Here is a 15470-nt window from a genome sequence, read left to right on the forward strand (position 1 = left end):
CGCCGCCGCCGCCTTCGCCCCCTTGATCCGCAGCCTCCGCGCCGCGCGTACGCCGCCACCACCCGGTCTCAGTCGATGCTACGGTTCCAGGAAACCGACGCACGGTGGTGGGAGGAGACTCACTCATCCTATCCATTCCCTTAGGGGTTTAAACGTAATATCATATTTCCTAAAACCTTTTTTTATTTTCTTTTGTATTTTTTAACACAACATCGTGGGACCCACGAAACGGCTATTACAACTGAGGGTAGACGGTTGCTTCAAATTCAAAAAGTGAGGGTAAAAATGTAAACCCTAAAAAGTAGGGATAAAACAACAATTGACTTTGAAAGTGGGGGCATGGATACAATTGTCCCAACAAGATTACAAGGGACAAATGGAAGACTCCACTTGTTTGGCAGCGGGCTATAAGAATGTCCTGGTGGAACCGGTTCATGGAATGTCTCTCTAGGCAGCGCTGGCCTCAAAGACCGGGTCCACAGAACAGCTAATGTTTTTTTTCATCAACACTTCAGATGCTCTCCTGTTGTACTTGTGTTCCTCTTTATTGCCCAAAATGCCCCTCCATGGACAAAGTTGAAAGTTCAGGCAGCATCGTTTTAGAATTTTTTGAAAGAGCTCAAGAAAGCTCTTGCTTTACATAACAGTGAAAAGATGTCACCGGCTGAAATGCAGTTTAAACAATTGATACATGTCGCCGTCATTCATGAAATGATGATCGCTAAATTATGCCTACGTCACAAATGGTTGAATGTTAAGGATGATTGGAGGCAAATGAACATGTTCTTCCCACCATGAGAAATTCAGTATCTCCTCATCTGCTTATTACTATTTATCATTTTGACCTCTCCCGTTTATCCTAAAATAAGTTCATTGTTAAACAATCATTATATCAAGATTTATGAAAATAGAAGATAAATTTGTTTGGAATAAATAAATATTGAAATAATTACACTGTGATTTGATAAAGTAGATGCGTTCTATTTTTTATTGGTATATGTACTATGGGAGAAAATAATTTATTTTGGATCGAAATAAGTACTATTTTGCTATCTTGCGGAAGAAAAAAAATTATAACGTTAATTTGTGTTTCAGATGTTACATCAGTCCAATAAAGCATGCACGTTGGAGTTTTCTCGGAGAAAAGAACCATCTTTCTCAGAGTTCGGTATTGGTCTGCCTAACCCAGCCAAAACCGTCGAACCCGTGTTGTTTTACGCCTAAGAAAAATCCACCATATGCACGCGGTGAGGGAAAATGCATAACAAACCTCCCGACCGCCATAGGAGTAGTACTATCTCCATTCTAAAATACTATAAGTTACAAAATTAAATATGATTATTAAAAAAAGATTGTAATTGGTTTAAAAGTGAAGATATATAACAAAATAAACAAATAGTGAAGGATTATGACCGGTTGGGAATGAAGTGTTGGCGAGAAAATATTAGCATTAAATTTAAGTATGAAATAGTGGTGTTCGTATTGAAAGAGTAGTGTCCAGTACTAATTTTTTTTTATTATGTGGAGTTTATAGAAACTATCTCTAGTATCTTAGGTTGGGAATGAACTTAGAGCAGATACAATAGATATAATAGCAGGCTATAAGCCAGCTATAAACATATTTGAAAGAGATAAAGGAAGAGAGAGAAGAGCAGCGGACTACAGATCTGTAGCCAGCTGTAGCACAGACTCCAAGACGTAATGTGTGTATAATAGATGAGACTAGATATTAATAGTATAGTAAACAATTATTATATAAATTAGCTATTACATTGGCTATAGATAATTTAGAGTAAGTAGTTGTCTATACTATTAACCTATTGCACACGAGATGACGAGAAGGAGCAGGTGGTAAATTCCCGCAGCTTGGTGGGCCCCACCCGTCTCCCCTCTGCACGTGACGCCTCCCCCCCGCCCCGCTAGCTCCCCCTCCTTCCCCCGCTCCCCGCCACCATCGCTGTCGCCGTATCACCACAGTATTTCTACGAGACCACCCCCCACCGCTGCCGCGCCCGCCGCCGCGGACCGCCCCCACCCCACCCACCCACCCCCCCACAAAAATTCCCCCAATACTACTACTACTACTACTACCACTACCCCACCGCCTCGCCGCCGGAGAGCGCGGCCAGGGAGAGGCTCGCCGCGTACCGACGGCGGCGTAAGCTGTGTGGTGTCGCGAATTCCCACGCCTCGCTCCGTCGCGGCGGGCGCTGGGGCGAGGAGTAAAGAAAAGAGGGAGGGGGCTCGTGTTACGGGGCGGGGATTAATTAATGCGGGTTTAGTGGTGTGGTGCGCGGGCTAATTATTATTTTTAGGGAGGCGCGGCTGCTGGCTTTGCTCTCTTGCTTGCTCTTGTTGGGAACTCGCGAAAGCTTCGGTTCTTTTGAGAAGAAGAGAGGAGGCAGCCACTCTCGCGGTGTCTCGCGCCTCGCCTCGCCTCCGCTGCGCTTGTGCGCTGGTCTGCTCGCGCTCCTAGGGGGCGTGTAGTAGTGGGTGCTTTGCTGCGTGGCACGGGCCGGGCCGTCGCGCATTTCCGCGAGCACATGGTGGGCATTGGGTGGTGGGAGGGGGAAGAAGGAGGAGGAGTAGATTTCTGAGAGGGAGGGGGGATATGGGGAAGCCGGAGGCGAGGAGTGGGTGGAGGAACGCGGCGGCGGCGGCGTGGGTGCTGGTGGCCGTGGCGTGCGCGGCGTACATGCACTGGCACCTGCTGCGGGAGACCATGGACCGCGCCGAGGAGCGGCTCGTCAGCATGTGCGAGGAGCGGGCGAGGATGCTGCAGGAGCAGTTCGGCGTCACCGTCAACCACGTCCACGCCCTCGCCATCCTCATCTCCACCTTCCATTTCGAGAAGTTCCCGTCCGCCATCGACCAGGTGAGCCGACGACGCGTAAAGATTGTTTTTTTCCCCTTTTGATGATGCATCGTTGTTGCTGTTGCTGCTGTCTGCTTGTAATGCTGCGGCAATGGCGGAATCCTGGGATCCCTCTAAGGATTGGTTTGTTTAAAGATGGGTTTGCTGGTTCTTGATGCTTCCAGGCATGCGGCTTAGTCGTTTAGCGGTACATTATTGCTGTAGTTGGTTCCCATGTGGGGCTCTTGATGTTTGAATATGTGGCATTCTTTGAGCAGTTGGGGTTTTTTTATGCTCACAGACGCCTCTGAACTAACTAGGCTGGTAGCTCGTTATTTTGTTTATGCACTGGTTTAATAGTTGGTAATACGACGTTTTGATTCCTTTTGTTTATCAGGAGAGAACCGCTGCAGCTGTTCAGTTCTGGGATCTTGACCCAATTCTTATATTCTTTTCGAGTTAGGCCCTCTGCTTTTGTAACTGTAATTTTAGGAGTATTATGGTGTGGAACTGTGCTGTTTTGGACACATTCTGCCTGTAGTAACTGGCAGCAAACAGTAACGAACAAATCTGATCCTTAGCCGTAGTTGTGTATCTGCATTTACAAATTGTTGATGAATTAAGACTCTTGACATAATTAGAACCGGACCGATTCGGGGGACTGTTAATTTCATCACGACATTCCTTTTTTATGCCTAGGCTATTTCATCTTGGTTCTTACAGAATCTAGCATTTTCCTTCCTTCTACTGTGTTTCATTTTGCATTTTGTGCAATGTTTGCTGCAGGATACATTTGCAAAGTACACGGCAAGGACATCGTTTGAGCGCCCACTGCTGAATGGAGTGGCATATGCGCAGCGTATCTTCCATCACGAGAGGGAAATGTTTGAGAACCAGCAGGGATGGATTATGAAGACGATGAAGCGACAGGCTGCACCTCCACAGGATGAGTATGCCCCGGTGATTTTTTCACAGGATACGGTTTCCTACCTTGCACGTATCGACATGATGTCTGGGGAGGTGCGATTTCTTGTTGCTTGATGTTTCTTTTGTTTAACATTTATTGATGGTTTCTTGTACCCTCTTAATTTCTGTTTTGATAAGCTGATCGTTTAATTCCCAATACAGGAGGACCGGGAAAACATCTTACGTGCAAGGGCTACCGGCAAAGCTGTGTTGACAAACCCATTCAGGTTGCTTGGGTCAAACCACTTGGGGGTAGTTCTCACTTTTGCTGTGTATCGCCCTGGTCTAGCTGCTGATGCATCAGTTGAGGAGCGTGTGGAAGCAACTGCTGGGTGAGGAGATTGAAGTATCTTTTATATTCTATGATGAGTAGGGTTGCATCAAATGTCCATTATTTGTGTTGCAATCCTATGCATATATAGTACTGAAATTCACCAAAACACACAAAGCATGGGATAATTTGGCCATGAGGCCATCTAGTACCTCATAATCTCAAAACCTTCTGTAACACATGAACTTGAATTCATAGTGAATAGTGATTGATTATTGTGTACCTTATTGTCCATACTTCAGCAAAAGGCTCTTGCCTGATCAATTGATCTGGAATATGTAGTAAGCTCGTGCTGTTTTTCACTTGTTTCTAACCCTTTTTTGTGTGTCAAACTTAAAAACTCAGTATAAAACAGTAAAAGAGAGGGTAAGTAGGCAAGAATGCATTGGGCAACATCATATTATTCAGGGCCGGCCTTCCCCAAAGTTTTGGATTACTTATTACCCATTGTGATTTGAAAAAGTAAATAACATCCCAAGTGAAAGCGAATTTTCGTCATTTGTTAGCCATATGCACACAGTTGTTTGGTTGTTTTCTTTTTTACCTGAACAGTTGTTTGGTTGTTGTGGTCTCATCAAATCAAATCCCTACTAACAGATATCTTGGTGGAGCTTTTGATGTGGAGTCACTCGTGGAAAATTTGCTTAGTAAACTTGCTGGCAATCAGGATATTGTAGTGAATGTGTATGATGTCACAAATGCTTCTGAACCTATGGCCATGTATGGTCCTCAAAGTCCAGATGGTAAAGTGTCCCTCTTCCATGTGAGCACGCTTGACTTTGGTGATCCTTTCAGGGCGCATGAAATGAGGTGCAGGTTGGTAGCTTCTTTCTCATGGCATAAATTTGTTGGTTGCTTCTTACTTGGCTCTTGCACTAATTCTGGCAACCTGAGCAGGTATAGGCAAAAGCCTCCTCTGCCATGGTCTGCTATCACTAATCCTTTGGGAACTTTTGTTATATGGATGCTTGTGGGGTATATAATTTGTGCCGCATGGTCTCGCTATGATAAAGTTTCAGAGGATTGTAGAAAGATGGAAGAGCTCAAAACTCAAGCAGAAGCTGCTGATGTTGCTAAGTCCCAGGTTTGACACATGTTTCAGTGCTCTCTCTGACTATGATTTCTAGTATATGTATAGATGTATTTATATTTGTATTTTCCACTTGCAGTTTCTGGCAACTGTATCCCATGAGATCAGAACACCTATGAATGGCGTCCTTGGTATAAATTTGTTCTGTGTAAAACTTGAATATTGTCCAATCCAGTCGTCCAGCGATCTAAAATTCTACCTTTTGATGTAGGAATGCTCGACATGCTCTTGGGGACAGATCTGAGTATGACTCAAAAGGATTATGCTCAGACAGCCCAGATGTGTGGCAGAGCATTGATAACACTGATAAATGATGTACTTGATCGGGCTAAGATTGAAGCAGGGAAATTGGAGCTTGAGGCAGTGCCATTTGACCTGCGGTCTCTCATGGATGATGTGATCTCCTTATTTTCTTCAAAATCAAGAGAGAAGTGCATTGAGGTATCTTTCTTTTACTTGGCTTCATTTATGAGGATAGTTACTGCACTCTTATAGTCATGATATGGACTACTTCCAAGTAACCCTTCCATTGTGGTTGAGTGACTGGCAGATCATGCAGTTCCAAACATGCCGATTATTTATCTATTTACGCTCCGCTACCTTATTCTTTCCCTACATTTCCCTATTGCTGCAGCTTGCAGTGTTTGTATGTGATGATGTTCCAAAAGTTGTTATTGGAGATCCATGGAGATATCGACAAATACTGACAAATTTGGTGGGAAACGCAGTCAAAGTAAGCACTAAGCTGTCAAGTTTTTTGCTATAGCGACTTTTATGTGCCATTTAATGAAGCTGAGATTGTTTGAATTATTTAATTCTTTCACCTCCTGAAATAATTTCTTTGCACACAATTCCTATATTTAAATTCTGATATAGAAAATATACTAAGTTTACCATGTATTATCTCAGTTCACAGAACGGGGCCATGTATTTGTGCGAGTCTGCCTGGCTGAGAACTCAAAAGTGGAAGCTAATCAAGTCCTTAATGGAACCATGAATGGGAAAGACGGCAAAGTTGAGACTACAGCTAATGGCGCCTTCAATACTTTGAGTGGTTTTCAAGCCGCAGATGAGCGCAATAACTGGGATTATTTTAAGCTGCTGCTATCTGATAAAGAGCCCCATATGGATGAGCTTGAGTGCGACAGATCTTATCAAAATGATTGTGACTGTGTGACCTTGATGATAAGTATTGAGGATACAGGTGTTGGGATCCCATTACATGCACAAGATCGTGTTTTTACGCCTTTCATGCAGGCTGATAGTTCAACTTCAAGGAACTATGGTGGAACTGGCATTGGTTTAAGCATCAGCAAATGTTTAGCTGAACTTATGGGCGGTCAAATAAGTTTCACTAGCCGTCCATTTGTTGGGAGTACATTTACATTCTCAGCTGTCCTCAAGCGCTCATGCAAAGATACTTCAAGTGATTCAAAGAGGAGCTTATCTGAGGCACTACCAACTGCCTTTAAGGGAATGAAGGCTATTTTAGTAGATGGGAGACCTGTACGTGGAGCTGTCACACGATATCACCTTAACAGGTTGGGAATAGTTGCTAAAGTTGTGAATAATTTGAGTATGGGGCTTCAGACTTTAGCTGGACAAAATGGTGTGAAAGAGTCCAGGTGAGTCCTCTAACAACTCATTTCCAATTCCTAACAAGGCCTCTATAAAACACTGGCTCCAGTTGTGTGATGCAAGAGGGACCAAATTAGAAACAAGAGACAGTATTATGTGATGCAGGGGCTGGGGATGTAGTCGTCTTCCTTATCTAAATGAAGTTAATGAAAGGTCCAAACCCATAGTGCATTTTTAAAGTAGAACTTAAAACCACAAAGAACCAGATTGTACACCTCAGTGATAATAATAACAAAATAATTCATATACTGCACATTCTTTTTGAATGCATGCTAATTCTCCTTTGTTTACCTACATTGTCATTTTGCAGGGAGAAACTGTCTATGCTTTTTATAGAGAATGACATCTGGAGGCCTGAGACAGATATCCTATTATTGAATCGTCTGCATGAGCTAAAGAATAATGGTCAGGTGCATGAGTTGCCGAAGCTAGTTCTTTTGGTAACATCAGAAGCTGACAAGGACAGATATGGATCCGCATTTGATATTGTGATGTATAAACCTATAAGGGCAAGCACAATTGCTTCTTGCCTTCAACAGTTGCTAAAAGTAGTGATGCCTGAAAGGAAAGACAATCAAAATAGGCCCTCATTTCTCCGCAGCTTGCTGATTGGGAAGAATATATTGATTGTAGATGATAATAAAGTCAATCTCAGGGTTGCTGCAGCTGCGCTCAAGAAATATGGTGCCAAAGTTCATTGTGTTGAAAGCGGCAAAGATGCAGTCTCCTTACTTCAACAACCACACTGCTTTGATGCATGCTTTATGGATGTTCAGATGCCAGAGATGGATGGGTATGGATCCAATAAACAAACAGCTGCATTAGTCAATTCTTTTTTTTTATTGATTGTCTTTTAAAATACCAAATCTTTAGAGGAAGTTGCTTTCTCATTTTACTGTTTTTTTTATGTGTCAAAGTAATTACTAATTATAATCTCCATTTTATGAATGCTAGTCACTGACTGTTGATGAAATATTGTATAGGTTTGAGGCAACTAGACAAATAAGGCAAATGGAGGTAAAAGCAAACGAGGAAAGGAAGGCGTTGGATTTAATGGAGGGTTCAACATTCGTCGAGTCCCATTTGCCTGTTCTGGCAATGACCGCAGATGTCATTCAGGCGACATATGAAGAATGTATAAAATCGGGAATGGATGGTTATGTGTCCAAACCTTTCGACGAGGAGCAGTTATACCAAGCTGTCTCCAGATTAGTGGTGGGAACGAAGGAATCAGCGGTATGATGATGGTCTGGCTAGTGGAACAGATCTGATGTGCCATCAGTTGAAAGCATTGCCATCTCGCTGCTGTCAAGCTGACTCTAACTCATACATACATCTGACATGAGAATTTTTCACCGAGAGTAGATGAAAGGTTGCAAGCACTTTGAGCTAGTGAACTTCGTTCAACCAAGGCAGGTGCATGACAGTTGAGGTTTCTGGTGCAGCTCAAGGGAGTGGAGTGAGTGATAGTAGATAGATCCCTGTAGTTTTGTTTTTCCTTTGCTGTTGATAGGTAGAGGTGTTGTATGTTCATTCTTTGGAAATATCTCGTCTTTGTGCCATACTGTCAAGTTCCAGAAACCCCTGGGAGGAAAAAAAAAAGTGCTCGACCACCATTTGAGCTGTCTCCTGACTCCTGTTTGCATATGCCCATGGAAGATTCGATGAAATGTTTCCCTTCCTCCGCCAATAGGATGGAAATTTTGGCTGCCGCCGTTGCTGTTAAATTGCCTTTTGAGATGACTGCGTTGTTTCACTTATCATACACAGGGTTTATGATTGCGAGATGTCCTTATGTTCCGGGCTTTGACGGTACGACTGTTTTCGAGAAATCTGGTGAAAAGCCGGTAGATTTTGAACAAATTTTATAAATAAAATTTTGAATACAAATTCTGTGAGTTTACCGATATGCTTGTAAAAACCGGTTGGCTTCGGCAAATTCCGAGCGAAATCAAGTGCAGGACCACGACCCGTCTCTATTCTACTTGGGCTTGTACAAAGAGGGCCTACTATATGGAATACAGCTTCTACTTTTGAGCCACGTAGAAACCTCAGTTTTTTACGGAATTCGATCAGTTTTCATCGGAATTGATGTAGAAACCTCGGTTTTTTATGGAATTCGATCAGTTTTCATCGGAATTGTGAACCTGATCATACATGGGCAAGCTGGTTGTCATCAACTCATCATCGCCTATTTTGAGTTTCGACTTTCGAAGCTGCTCTCAGTTGCATAGCCGGGCAGCGAGCGGTGGTGTGAGACTGAGAGTGACGCTATCGCGAAGCCATTCTACTATTCCACTTGGTCAGCAGAGGTGAGACGAGACGGCAATCAGCGCAACGCCCAGTCGCGCACGCCCGTCACGCCGACCTTGGGCTGTGCGAGTGGGACGCGCGGGCGCGAGGTGGCCGGCTATCGCGCTGCCCCCGGCGTGGCGCGGCGTGCCGGGTTGACGACCCGCGCGACGCGCCGAGGAGAGAGGCGAGGCATTTCCGTGGACGCGACACCATCACGCCGACGCGACCACGTATACGCGAACGCGACGCCGCGGCCGCTACCGCGCGCCCAAACGGCCATTCAACCATCCGTCGAATCGGAGAGCGCGCGATCCTCTTGCGTTCTCCCAGCCCAATCATATGCACACTGCTCCTGAGATGGAAAACCCAACTCGGATGCATAGGCAAGTCTTGGGCTCTCTTCCGGTGGCCGAATTTAACCGGAGCATACGGTACGGTACGCTGAATTTTCAGCTGGGTTTCCACCCAAGTCCTGAAAATTCCGTAGTCCGCAGCGTATGTTCTAGATGCTGTATCATAGACATGAGTCCACGCACGACTCCACGCCGTCCACGGTAACGCATACATCAAGAACAGTCGTCTCGGGGCTACACCAATCACTATTTTTACAATTTTACATCTGTTTTATACTAGTACAATTCCATTCCACTGTATGCAGAGCAGGCAAAGGCACAAAGGCTGAAGGTTATAATACTGGTAGTTCATTATTATGCTGAATTGTTCATTCCTGGGTCCAAGATATTTTGGCCCAAACTATTACTCCATGTCAGCTTGGCAAAGTACTCCCAAGTCCCAACCATATGAAAATCAGCTCATGCGCAATCCTGGTAGGAGCACCTTTTATTCTCTTCAGAACATACTTACACTGTTACACTAAACGTACACAACTGGTTCAATTAAACTAATTAATTGCTACATTAAGATCACGATGAGTAGAGAGAACAGAGTGCTCCCAAGTCCCAACCATATCAAATCAGTTCATGGTTATCCCTGTACTTCTTATTCTCTTCAGAACACATAGACCCTGTTCCACCAACACTAAAACACAAGAGCACATCCAGAAAGAACACACTAACACACAGCAGGTTTAAATTAAACTACTTATACTTGTACTATCCCATAAATCATTGTAGGTTTAGCCGTACTGATCAGTCCAACGACTCTTCAATCAGTATGACAAAACTGTCCTGCGAAATTAAAGCGTTGGATCATACAAACCACTGGCTGATTATAATTCAGCCACATTAAGATCCTTAAAGAGTAAAGAGAGCATAGAATGCGCCACATCACCTAAACCCCAAAGCTGAATGCCATCATCCAAGATACAAACTTCTGCACTTGCAGTCCATCCGACGATGGTTGGTGGGATAGCAGCAACTCACCACACAATTATCTTCAGACCTACGCCAATACGGAGCAGATCGAGAGATAGTAGCAGTAGCAGTACAACGCGAGAACAACTGCGACGACGACGACGACGACGACTGCGACGCTAACCAGAACAAGATCCTGGCTTAACATTAGCATTACCCAACACACTCTGCTTTCTTTTATTAGTTCTTGATCACGATCGAGAAAGAGAGGTTAGGAAGAGGAGATGAAATATATTCGAGTGGGACAAGCAGAGAGAATTCGAATAGGTTTCGTTTACACTGATGCGATTTAATGGAATTTATGCTCCGTGAGCCCAAGAAACGAATTTTGGCGAAAATTATTGTACTAATCGTACCACAAAGATACGGTTGGCTGAAGATATGTTCATACGGATCAAGCTCAGTCCGTCCAGGTACTAAGCTTCAGCTTCAGCTTAAAACCAATCAAAAAACTTAATGAACTGTCCGTCTAAAGAAAAGTTTGTCTACATCTCTTCAGACGAATGAACAATTTGTACGGCAAACTGAAAATTTTGCCAAAATAATTAGTAATTCCGGCGTACGCAGTATTGCAGTAAGGTGTCCATTCGAACTCTGTCCATCTGTGGTGAAGAGAATGAACTAACAACCTCTCCATCGAGACTTATGGTTGAATCTGACAGGTCATTTCTCCAAGTCAAACTGCAAATTTTGCAGCCTCTTGCAACTTGTTTTGATGCACAAGATCGATCGATTCTAGCGACACATTTTTGTTGCTCTCGTGTCCCTTATGGACATCTCTAGCTATTCTGTCGCTTTTACAAGCACGCATTGTGTACGTTTTAGTTAGATCAAACACATCTTTCTTAACTTTTCTTTCTTCCTTATTAAGGACGATCACAAACCATGCATCGATCGATCGCCGTCAGGACACTTTTTTCTCAAGTGATATGATATCACATCCCTCACAACTACGCAACTGAGTTTCAGACTTGCAGATTGTGAATTTTTTCCTTTTAAAGATTAGACTTGCAGAGTTGTAGGTTAGTTCCATGGTCTGAGATGTGAAGCAAAATTGGTTTGCGATTGGTAACTGATCAGCTGAAAATGCCAAATCATCTAAGGTGATCTTTCTGTCCTCAATCTTTTCATGAAACACCTTAACTGCAAAACTATGTCAAATCCATTGCAATTTGCAAAGGTTTCCAAATCTCTCGTGCAATGCCTTTCTGTACCACCCGCTTGACGTCAATTTCCGCATCTCATTATCAAGTCGTCAAAAAGGAAAGATAGAGTCGTTTATGACACAGATAATCTGGCGATTGCATGTTGGCAGCATGTTGCTGTTAAGCTTTTGCCTTACGTGAATGAAACTTTCTGCAGTTTTTTTTTTTTTTGGGAGGGGGGGGGGGGGGGGGGGTTGTTCCTCTCCTCATGTGAGTCACCATGACAGCGTGGCATCCGACTGGCAGGTGGGGTCCACGTACGCTCGCATACGTCATCACAAGGTCAGCAAGACATCAACATGTCCCGATGTCCGCCCAATGTACAGGCTGGTGTTCAGTGATGGTGAGACTTGGCACATGGCGAAATGGGGCCCAGAGGCAGCGGCAGTTGAGAACTGAAACCGACTGCATGGTGGGGCCTCCTGCCTCTCTAATACGAAGGGCAGCATGTTGTCTGATAAATTTGGGGTTGCAGGTAGCTGATAATTTAATTTAGATTGACTAGAATAAACTAGTATTAGATGGTTATGAAGGTGATGTGAGTGACACGAAATTGGAGGGTTTTGTGACTGGCGAGGAAAACACGTTGCAGCAAATGTTCCATGTGCACCTTCTGCAAAACACTGCACAAAAACAAAAGTTTCATGTGCAGTACATTTCCCTTGAAATGTGACGTTATGGAAGTAGACGGGCCAGCAATTTCAAATGATTTTCAGTAGTGTAGCTCACTGCACTTAGCTGCACACTTAAGGTGATGTTACTGTCTTTGTGTAGCTTCTCTAGAGCTATTCACTCCCAAGTTTTCTAGAGTTATTTGCTCCAATCTTAACGACCATCAGACTCAGAGTATGATTTTCAGAAGCAACCAGACTAGAACGAACTAAATGTCAGCCGGTTGCCGTGAATTTCGGTGGAAATGAATCATGGCCAAATGTTAGGCGATTTTGAAGAAATTATGTGGCTAGTACATTACACCGACGATTCGCCCGGCCGTGGTGTATCCAGTGAATCTTCCTGAAAGAAAGAAAACGTACGAGATGTGCAGAAGGTTCAGCGAACAGCAGCCACAAAAGGAGAAGACATCCCCATAAGAAACGTCAGAAAGTTTGTTAGGGTGTGGTCAACCTTCAGGTCCTGACAATGCCTAGACATAGTGTCATCCTATCTTCCATTTTGACTCATCTGCACATACACATCTCGAATTGCATGGCCCACGCGAGTACACGACAAACGCACACCGTCTAATCACCCATTGACAATGTCACAAAGCAGGTATAGATATCACAGTTGCTGCGTGGCCATGAGACTGAAGATGTGAGAGCATCGTCTCACAAGATTGTAGTATAGTATTTTTTTTTTGTACAGTGTATGGCACCATATGGATGCATGCTACCAAACCAACGTAGAAGGGACAACAAATCGAATAGGATCACTTGTTAACGCGCTTTGAACTGACCGATCAATTAAGCCTTCTCATTTGGTCATTTTCAGTGCTTCTTTCTCACACGTTTATGTGGCAGTATGGAGGAGGATTAGTAGTAGTATAGTAGTATATGTCCAAATGATTTAACTATCCAATTTTTTTTCTGGAACGCGTAAAAGGATTGCACGTCAATATATTAAAAGATAAGAATATTCGTTACACAACGTATTAAGCCAGACCGACTTATACCAGTAGAGTTATACCAAGAGAGGAGGGAAACATCCAACTATCCAATGCATGCATGCGTCCATTGCCTCGGCCAGACAGACAATTAGTGGTTAATTAGGCACCACTAGAAACCATATATAAACTGTAGTCATATATATACATTAGTAGTATATAGTATTATGCAAGCAAGAAAGAAATTGTGATGCTTTGTAGCTTGTCGTGTATCATCATGTATCAGCCTTGTCGTTTTGCTGATTGATGCATTGCATATGCAAACAAATGTTTCCGGATTATGGGGCAACAGGACAGACATTTGGGGGGGTATATGTGGGTGCTGAACTGATGTTTAATCAAAACTGAGCACGGGTTTATTTAGGACTTTGTTGCCCAACCGCGTAATCTGAAAATATTTGAAATGGGACCGTCCTAATTAAAAAGGGAATGATGACTTGCTGAGTAATGTACACTAATTAAGGCAGTAGTTACAAACAAAAGAAAACATTAAATGCATTTCTAGGCTATCTTTTTCACTAAATTGCTGAATGATTTTGGGATAACTATTCGATATAGAAATGAATGAATGAACTATTATATAGTTTAAAAATAGATTTAATATATATATATATATATATATATATATATATATATATATATTAAGAAATTCATATATAAAAACTTTTTTCTATAAAAGAGCTAATGTAATGGTTACGTTACTTAGAAAAGAAGACACGTATATGAGATTATATACATGTACACATATGTGTATGCAAGCCTACTACTCGTACAAATCACCTCTACTAGTATAAAAATATAGCTAGAATTAGGATATGTAAAAAAATGGCTTGGTGCACGAGTCAGTGCCACAAAATTAGTGAACAATATGCATTATAAGCTTACTTGTAAATGTGGCCATGATAATGAAGATAACATAAACCATAACCCTTAAAAGAAGTTATATATATATACTGTTTCCTGTATACCTGAGGTGGACCTTGTGTACACCTGGTAGTATCATATTAAAAACGAGATAAGGAAAAAAGTTGTCTAGTGAAAAGTATTTTAAAAGCTGCAGAAAACACACATTAATTAATTATCATGGCTACCACAACTTCAACGAGAGGTAGTTCGTTTGTCCAATCAAGCCCCCGACACTCTATCGCTCTCTACAAAAGGAAAAAAAAAAGGCCCGGCTAATACAGAGAGAAATCCCCACAAACAATAATTAAAAACCAATTAATTAGTGCATGCACAAAATTATCGGGTCACAAATAGAATTCGGCGTCATTAGCCACCAAAACCCATTATTCAGTGACCTTACTGGATGAAAAAAAAAGTTTAAGAAGGCTATAAGAGGTGGCTCTAACTAGCTTCACTTTAATTTCCTCTCATTGCTTGAGAAAACAGTTTACGGAGAAAGGGATATCGAGACGTCCCAACCGCAGGAGAAAAAACCAGAGCAAACCAAACGTTTGGTTAAACCAAGCCAACCAAGTGAAGCTAACATATGAATGAATCGTGCATTGATGCATATACTCCTTCCATACTCATAAAAAAATCGTTTAGGATAATATTTAAGTCAAACATTGAAAATATAAATTATGAATAACTATTAAGTTGTTATTAAGTTGTTGAGTTTAAAAATATAAAAATTATATGAATAAATTTGCCTTAAAAAATACTTTCATAAAAGTATACATATATCACTTTTCAATAAATATTTTTATAGAAATAAGAAGTCAAAGTTGTGTTTTGGAAACCATGTCGCTATCCAAAATGACTTCATTTATGAGTATGGAGCGAGTATATTGCTACTACCTTCATCCCAAAATATAAAACCTAAAACTAGATAGGATATTTCCTACTTCCTCCGTTTCACAATGTAAGACTTTCTAGCATTGTCCACGTCCATATAGATGTTAATGAATCTAGACACATATATAATCATTAACTTCTAAATGAATATGAGCAATACTAGAAAGTCTTACAATTTGAAACGGAGCGAGTAGTACAATGTGTTCGGATAGGGAGCCTGTCCGAATATGTTGTACTCCCTTCGTTTTACAATGT

At 42.3% G+C, this 15470-nt stretch overlaps 1 protein-coding gene across 1 annotated transcript; it reads left to right on the forward strand.

Moving 5' to 3' along the window:
- Positions 1-2066: 2066 nt before the first annotated feature.
- On the forward strand, positions 2067-8606 carry LOC127762943 (probable histidine kinase 6). Its single transcript, XM_052287488.1, has 11 exons — positions 2067-2875; positions 3641-3874; positions 3983-4152; positions 4749-4967; positions 5049-5235; positions 5321-5372; positions 5453-5682; positions 5876-5974; positions 6151-6866; positions 7190-7672; positions 7863-8606. The coding sequence occupies exons 1-11, from the start codon at positions 2612-2614 to the stop codon at positions 8119-8121; spliced, it is 2913 nt and encodes a 970-aa protein (XP_052143448.1). The 5' UTR covers positions 2067-2611; the 3' UTR covers positions 8122-8606.
- The last annotated feature ends 6864 nt before the right edge of the window (positions 8607-15470 follow it).

This window comes from Oryza glaberrima, chromosome 2, assembly GCF_000147395.1.
Source record: "Oryza glaberrima chromosome 2, OglaRS2, whole genome shotgun sequence".
In the NCBI taxonomy this organism is placed as follows: domain Eukaryota; kingdom Viridiplantae; phylum Streptophyta; class Magnoliopsida; order Poales; family Poaceae; genus Oryza; species Oryza glaberrima.

What these genes read in the sequence shown, in the direction of transcription:
- LOC127762943 (XM_052287488.1), top strand. Translation starts at nt 2,612, where the DNA reads ATGGGGAAGCCGGAGGCGAGGAGTGGGTGGAGGAACGCGGCGGCGGCG. An exon ending in TCCCGTCCGCCATCGACCAG is followed by an intron (nt 2,876 to 3,640) that starts GTGAGCCGACGA and finishes TGTTTGCTGCAG; the next exon opens with GATACATTTGCAAAGTACAC. An exon ending in CGTGTGGAAGCAACTGCTGG is followed by an intron (nt 4,153 to 4,748) that starts GTGAGGAGATTG and finishes CCCTACTAACAG; the next exon opens with ATATCTTGGTGGAGCTTTTG.